Genomic DNA, 7,495 nt, shown 5'->3' with positions numbered 1-7,495 from the left:
GGTGTTAAATGTACTCTATTACACAAAAACAAATACACATTCTGGGCTTGTGACTGGTGAGCAATCCGTTATCGTTATCTGATAACGAGCATCTACGGAGCAAGGTTCAAGCAGTTTAGTTTACCAAGAAGAAATGTTGGTGCTGGTCTCGGTCAAAATATGTACAGACAAATGTGAGAATGCCAGTTTTTCTTGTACATTAAAATGTGACATTATGCTAAAAAATGGAGGGGGGGTGGGGGGGGGAGGGTTGCGACGCCATCACAGCGGCAAGTTATGTTTGCGGAAGTCAAGCGAGATGCAGCCAATCAGAGCTGGACTTATTATACAGCTTACCTTTGTGAGAGAACTCCCATAATATAGAGTTAAAGCCTGAATATTAGTTGAAAATTAATATATATAATGAATTCAAATCAATGACGGTCTCACCCCAGAAATATATACTAAAGTATATAACTTTTAATTTATTTTTAATTAAGTTCATAATGTATTTATTACATTTTAAATATGTTCAATGGGTTTTCAATCTGAGTCAGAATATTTGTCATTCCAGTTGACCGCTTACTCATGCAACTCATTGACAGATGGATAGAAACGCAGCGCCTCCCCAAACTCCAAAGGGAAAAGAAAGAGAGAGAGAGAGAAAGAAAAAAGCCAATCCCAGAGTGCCTGGGAAGGTGTGGGCTGTCATGGATTTTAAGTGACTTCACCTGGGCGTGTCATTTACACACAGGTAGTTTCGACACTCTATCCAGGCTGATGTCACTCTTTACTTTTGAAATTTCAGCAAGAGGACCATAAGAAAAGAAACAAAAAGGGAAGCGGAATGATGGGACTTATGCTGAGTCCAACACAAAGGTGAGTTGACTTTTTCTTTCTTTCTCTCCGGTCTTTAACTAAAAATAATGCTAAGTGTTTGAACAAACATTGGTTTTAGTAGTTTACCGATCACGGCGGACAAGCATAGCGCTGTACTGGATAAAACTCCTAAAGTGACTGTTATGGCAGATTTAAAGTAGCCTCTATGTGTTTTCAAAGTGGATCATGAATTATTATAGTGTTTGCACAAGTTTCAGGAAACTTTTTATGAAAATAATCGGAGGCATCACTCCCATAATTAATCTTATGTACAGTAAAGAAAGTAAATTCTGTACTCTCTGCTAAACAAAGCTGCTCACTGTTGTAGAGTGTATGAAGATCTGTAGCTTATGTGTCCCCACCCTGCTTTGTTTCTTTCAGTCGGAATGCATCATCCTAACTGACAACATTTTGAACAAGTCACTCCAGGACTGACTGTTGCACCACATTCCTGTAAAAACGACCAGAATCGCTTCTACATTCACTGCATTCCAATATATGCTGAAATTCAGCTTTTATGCATGAATATGAGTGTGGATGCATTCAAAACCTGCTGAGAGGTTCTTATTAAAAGATGCAGCCAGGAGGTCCTCCTGCACCCCCACCTCCACCCCCACCACCTCCACCTCCGCTTCCTCCACCACCACCTCCTCCACCTCCATCCCTACATGGCCTGGGTCCAATTTCAAGGTTGGAGCGCCGGCGCTCCAAGATGCGCAACTTCAACTGGGAGACCCTACCCAAACACACAGTTATAGGAAAGCACAATATCTGGACAGCAGATAAGACTGATGGGGAATATGAGCTGGACACTGATCATATGGAGGAGCTGTTCAGCCACAAGCAGGCCCAGCAGCAAATCAAAGCTCTGAACCGTCAGAGTCTGAGGGGCCTGCCAAGTTCTGCCACAGCAGGGGAAATGGTGAGTGCAGCTAGCCAGACTATAAATGTGTCACTATCACTCGTTCATGTAGTGGAACTTTGACCCCCAAGGTTTGTACAATAGATTGAAAGGTTTTATATTCTTTCCTGTTTATTGCTGAGGTATGGAAGTTCTTTTGACCTGAATCGATCCCCCCCAAGCTTACATTTAAGAAAAAACAGACATCCCTGCAATGTTTTCCTCTCCTAGCATTTAAAACCAGAGTGACCGAAGTGGTGATTTTATGAACTGGGAATATAGTGATACTATAGGAACTTTATTACCCTTTATGTGGAACTCAAAATTGCAATTTACATTTGCTTATTTTACAATTTACATTTTATAGGCCCAACTTTGCAATATAGAAATACAATAAATGACAACAATAGTATAATGTTTCTGTCAGAAACATTATGTATTGATGTAAAATCACTCCGTACAAGGGTGGAGTATTATTATTTTCATTTGTTTGCTGAAGGAAGGTCTAATTGTGTTCTCACTGACATCACTCTGTTGTCCATGCTCTGTATTTAAGCTACCGTCCATAATAAACACCAGTAGATACATTTACTTAGTGAAGTTTTGATCAATCATGGTTTGACTAACAACACATTTTAACTTTTACTTTGACCTTTCACCTAGAATATTGCAAGAGAAATGGTGAAAAGGTGCAAAAACTGCATCTTTGCCTGCAATGTTCAATACAATCAACTCAAAGAATTCTTAACCTTTGGATTCGACTGTCTCTTTGGAAAGTTGAGATGTCCGTGATACGAAAGACAAAGCTCAAGTCAACAATGAAACCATTTTAGCAGCTGACAAGCAGATTTTAATCCGGTCTCTGTTCTCCTTCTTTTTTTCTTTTTTTTTTCCCAGATTTCTGTCCTCAGCTCCAAGAGGAGCATGAACATTGGAATTTTCCTAAAGCAATTCAAGCGGTGAGTCAGTGGTAGCACTGTGAAGGTGTGAGTATTTTGCACAATAATCTTTCCATGTTACACTGTAAAGAGGACAAGGTGAGGCAGGCAGATTTGTATGCAATAAGACTGCATCATACTCACAAAATCTCTGAAAGCCGACATGTCCTGGCAGGTCTGATCTATACTAGACTGTTCTACAGCTCTAACAGGTTATCTCCCTGATGTAACTTACAGACACACTTGTGCGAGGTATTGTAAATCTATTGCCTAAAGCTAGTTGTAATAAACAACAGATCTTGAAAGGAATGAAAACAATCCTGTTACTGTTAACATCCCTAAAATGTTTGTGATCAAACTACTGTCACCAGCAAAACAAGAGAACAACATATGGATACATTAATCTAACTACTTTTTCTTTCTCATTCTGTTACCAAATATGTTTTTCTGCAATCTGAGCACATTTCCATTCCATCATTCTCATGTCCTGCACAGCATGTATTTTTCTGAGGGTTGAAATAAAGTGATTAGAGCATGTAGAGGCTTGTACATGTCAGCAGCTTTTTTTTTTTTCCCAAGTTTTTCCAAGCATAGAAAAGTGTGATATGAAAGCAGACACCCAGAACTAATGAGATGTTTTAAAGCAACAGTAAAAACATAACTAAAGATAACTGATTTGCTTGACCTCTATTTACAGGTCTATAAAAGACATGATTGAGGATATCAAATCAGGAAATGGCCTGGGCTTTGGTACTGGAAAACTGCAGGAATTATGCAAGATGCTTCCGGATGAAGGGGAGGTACTTTAGTTGCTTTTTTTTTTTTTTTTAAACATGTCTATTGCATCATGTGACTCTAAACCTTTGTTTATTTACTTTGTAAATACATAATCAGATTTTCTGATTTCACAAATGCAGGTAAAGCAGCTGGTTAATTTCAAAGGTGACATGTCTGCTCTACCTGAAGCAGATCAATTTATGTTACTGTTGGTCAAGATCCCCAGGTAAGCCACCTGAGTGTAATTCAATGAAAATCGCATGTTAAATGTCAGTGGTGATAATGATGGAAACGTTTTGTCTTTTAGCTATGAAGAGCGTTTGAGCTGCTTGGTGCTGAAGGAGGAATTTTTTCCCCTTATGGATGAAGTAAAAGAATTCATCTGTACTTTGACCACTGCTGGAAGGGGTAATGTCTGCGTTCCTTGAGTTTTAAACATGAGACCCATTAAAGCAGAGTTGTACGCCCATTTGGAGTTGGAGTTAACAATATATGTTTTCTTTTAGAGCTGCTAGATTGCGATAATCTTCATGCTGTCATTCGCCTGGTCCTTAAGACTGGAAATTACATGAATGCTGTGAGTATATAATGATTGTGTTTGTGGAGTCTTGCATGACTTTTCTTTGTATTTGTTTGATCTAAATATGTTTGTCTGATCATAGGGCGGCTACGCGGGCAATGCAGTTGGCTTCAAAATGTCTTCTCTGTTGAAACTAGTGGATACCAAAGCAAACAAACCTGGAATGAATCTTATGCACTATGTTGTGATGGCAAGTGGCTTTTACTTGTTTGAGAAGTCTGTGTTTCTCACCTTAAGATGAAGTTGCATAATTAGATTTTCAACAAACTTTCTAATTCATCACAGCAAGCTCAGAAGGTGGACACAGCACTGCTTAAATTTCCAGAACAGCTCAAACACATTGAAGCTGCAGCAAGGTAAGCAATACTTTTTTAAAAGCCATATAGAAGTGTCTTGTATGGCTTTATTCTTCTTGTATTGCTGTATCATCAGAATAAGAGAAGAAATGCATTCAAAAATTATTTTAGAATACATCAAGGCGACATTGAAGGGGAGTATCGAAAGCAAGTAAAGAAAGTGCAAGATGCCAATGCAAACACTTTAAAGCAGGAAGACCTAAAGGCACAGATGGAGGATTTTCTAATGGTGGGTGATTCATTACTTGGTCCAGTTTGTGTGAATTTTAATAGAGAGTATATGCTCTAATGTTTTGGTTTTGGCTCCAATTAGGAAGCGGAGGTTTGCTTGAAAGAAGTAGAAACTGATCTTCAGGAGTTGCAGTCTGTAAGTGACAGAGTGGCACAGTACTTCTGTGAGGACGCCAAGAATTTTAAACTGGAGGAGTGTTGCTCCATTTTCAACTCCTTTTGTGAAAGATTTTTGCGAGCTATACAGGTAATATACGCGCTATATGTGCTGGCATATTCCTATACTGAGATAAAAGAAAAATTAAAGGGTTTGAACTGGGATTTTATTTTTTCCTGCAGGAAAACAAAGCTAGAGAGACTGCAGAGGTGAAACGGAGACACAGAGACAGACTGGAAATTGCAGCCAAGCGGAGATCCACAGCTACCTGCTCCAGTAGAGATAAGGAAATGGATAGTGTTGCATTAGAATCTGTGCTGCAAAACTTTGTCACCAAACGTGGTTCTAGGAGAAGAGCAGAAAAGCCCTCATCGACTCGTGGAAGCCCAACTAATGGTAGTCCCAATAACGGGAGCCTTTCAGAAATTACTTCTCAGGCAAACCTTACCCCAGTAAATCAAAAGATTCAAGCCTCAATTAGAGCTAAGGACATGGGCAGAAAAGAGTGGAGTTCAGCAAGTGAACTCACTGTGAACTCACGGAACTCGCACAAAGCCCAGTCAGACATCGAGGACACAATGACAGAGAGTGAAAATTCTAATGAAGAAGAGATGAAAACTTCCAAAGAAGAGGACTCTAGAGGACTTAGGAACCCTTTCAAAAGGACTGTTAGACTTATGACCACAGTTAGATCTTTTGATGATAGTGAGGAAGATCTGCAAGATAATAATGAGGAGGAGGCCCAAAAGCTGCGTGAAGCATCTAAAAAAGTTTTGCGTTTTCAGAACAGCCGTGGCAGCGTCTCATCTGGGGACTACTCTCTGGAAAATCAGAAGTCTCCTCCTCCAAATGCGCCCATACGCCGTCAGCTCACATTTGATGAGGAAGCAGATAGGTATCCTGATGACCCCAGCAATGAGGATTTGCTTCAAGTTTTGCTCAAACCTCAACCTTCCCCTAAACGTAACCTTGGACGCCGCCATACGCTGCCTACTAAAGTCCCAAAAACTGAGGCAGGGGAAAGTAATCGATGGACTGAACTGCCCGTCAGAAGTCCAAATCATGTGGCTAAAGAAAAGGGGACGATGCCAGAGCGAGAGGGCGCCAGACACCCTCCCTCCAAACCAGTGTTTGATTATACTGACATTTCTCACAACTTAAAACAATCAGGTGCTCAAGACACAAATGACACATCAGCAGAAAGCACAATCAAGCCACCTGTTTCCTCAGCTCCTGTCATGCAGCCTACAAACAACGATGTACAGATAACTAGTGACACTGTTCCAGCAAGCAGCAAGCCTGTGGTGTTCAAAACTGAGACCACTGGACTATTTTTTAGTTTTTTAAAACGCCTCGGCGATATGAGCAAACTACAGAGCAGCAAGGACACTGTAAATAAGCCCACAGGCTCTGGTGTTTAGCCTTTGGGATATATTTTTACATGTATCAAAGATAATTTATGTAATTTAATGTTAATTGCAATTAATTCATGATGACAACAAAGTGTTAAGATTGTTCTATCTTGGTAGTTTTTTCTAAATTGTGAATATATTCAAGGAAGCTTTAAGCAAGTGAAGGTTTCTTTGTTTAGGAGAAGGCATTTTGTATGTTGTACCACTAGATGGCAAAATATAGTTGGCTTAAAGTGGAGGTTTTCTGGTTGATGTAGAAAGATGGGCACATTGGGATAAATGGTTTAATGCCTACAGTTTGTGAACTTTGGAAGGATTGACATGCAAAACGTGCAGAAGGTACTGAGAAAGTGCAGAGAGACAGAAAGAGAGAGAGACAGAGACACCAATGACTGTTTTCTACAGTCATTGAGAGAGAGAATAAAATGGCTCAGAGGCTGTATTTAAATCCTGGTTAGATGTTTTTGTTTTTAAACTATGTGTGCTTGTAATGCATGCTTAAATACAGTATTTCCTTTTTTTTTTTTCTTTTTTTTTTTTTTAACTGCGTATATTTGTATTGCTCTGTTTTCAACTCTTTTTGTGAAACATTCTTGTAATTCTTTTTTTCCCCACATTATCACAGAAGCATGTCAAAAATGCAGAAGAGTGTGGTTGCTTTGAGGGTCTTACTCAATTCAGCCATTGTTTGATCTTAAATGGGTCAGTGTTACAAAGGCAGCCTGTATTTGAGCAGAGCTGAACTATGAAAAGTCGAAATGAAGGGCGTTGATCCCAAATTAACTGAAGGCCCAGTACCTGGTGGCTGACAATGGTGGTACATTTCACTTATGGAAGACCCTCAGTACTTTCATTTTGTGGGAGCAGAGGCATTGGGTCAAAGAGGCCACAGCTTGTACCATAACATTAGAGCTTGTTGATGCCAGAGTTGTGTTAATTAGGTTTTTGGTACTCTGTCAGGCTGTCTGACTTGAAATAATGAAGTAATAAAAACAGCCTCTTCTATATACATAGACTGGTGTATTTCAAATGTTTTTGTTTTTTATAATTCTCTATGATAAAATATTTATAAGGCTAGCATGCATGGATATGGTAAAGGGTCAGTGATAAATATGTTTCAGTACAAGACTCAAACCAGGCAACTATATTTATACTCCATTTATGTTTACAAGCAAATAATCAATAGCAATTCATATTGCTTATCTGCTCAAGTCCTTATAAGCTTGTGTTTGGGTGTATAATAACAATCTGAAATTGATAGCTAACCTTTGATCACATTAAGTCC

General features: G+C 39.3%; 1 protein-coding gene across 1 annotated transcript; it reads left to right on the top strand.

Annotated features, from left to right (window-relative positions):
* Positions 1–666: 666 nt before the first annotated feature.
* Positions 667–7,215, top strand: fhdc4 (FH2 domain containing 4). Its single transcript, XM_085130809.1, has 12 exons — positions 667–858; positions 1,240–1,780; positions 2,657–2,718; positions 3,395–3,497; positions 3,615–3,700; positions 3,782–3,882; positions 3,981–4,051; positions 4,137–4,244; positions 4,340–4,410; positions 4,522–4,639; positions 4,724–4,888; positions 4,981–7,215. The coding sequence occupies exons 2-12, from the start codon at positions 1,433–1,435 to the stop codon at positions 6,217–6,219; spliced, it is 2,472 nt and encodes an 823-aa protein (XP_084986935.1). The 5' UTR covers positions 667–858; positions 1,240–1,432; the 3' UTR covers positions 6,220–7,215.
* The last annotated feature ends 280 nt before the right edge of the window (positions 7,216–7,495 follow it).

This window comes from Neolamprologus multifasciatus, chromosome 14, assembly GCF_963576455.1.
Source record: "Neolamprologus multifasciatus chromosome 14, fNeoMul1.2, whole genome shotgun sequence".
NCBI classification, from domain to species: Eukaryota; Metazoa; Chordata; class Actinopteri; order Cichliformes; family Cichlidae; genus Neolamprologus; species Neolamprologus multifasciatus.
Note: the sequence above shows the minus strand (reverse complement) of the source record. Positions and strands in the feature narration are given on the sequence as shown.

What these genes read in the sequence shown, in the direction of transcription:
- fhdc4 (XM_085130809.1), top strand. Translation starts at nt 1,433, where the DNA reads ATGCAGCCAGGAGGTCCTCCTGCACCCCCACCTCCACCCCCACCACCT. An exon ending in TTATGCACTATGTTGTGATG is followed by an intron (nt 4,245 to 4,339) that starts GCAAGTGGCTTT and finishes AATTCATCACAG; the next exon opens with CAAGCTCAGAAGGTGGACAC. An exon ending in CACATTGAAGCTGCAGCAAG is followed by an intron (nt 4,411 to 4,521) that starts GTAAGCAATACT and finishes AAATTATTTTAG; the next exon opens with AATACATCAAGGCGACATTG.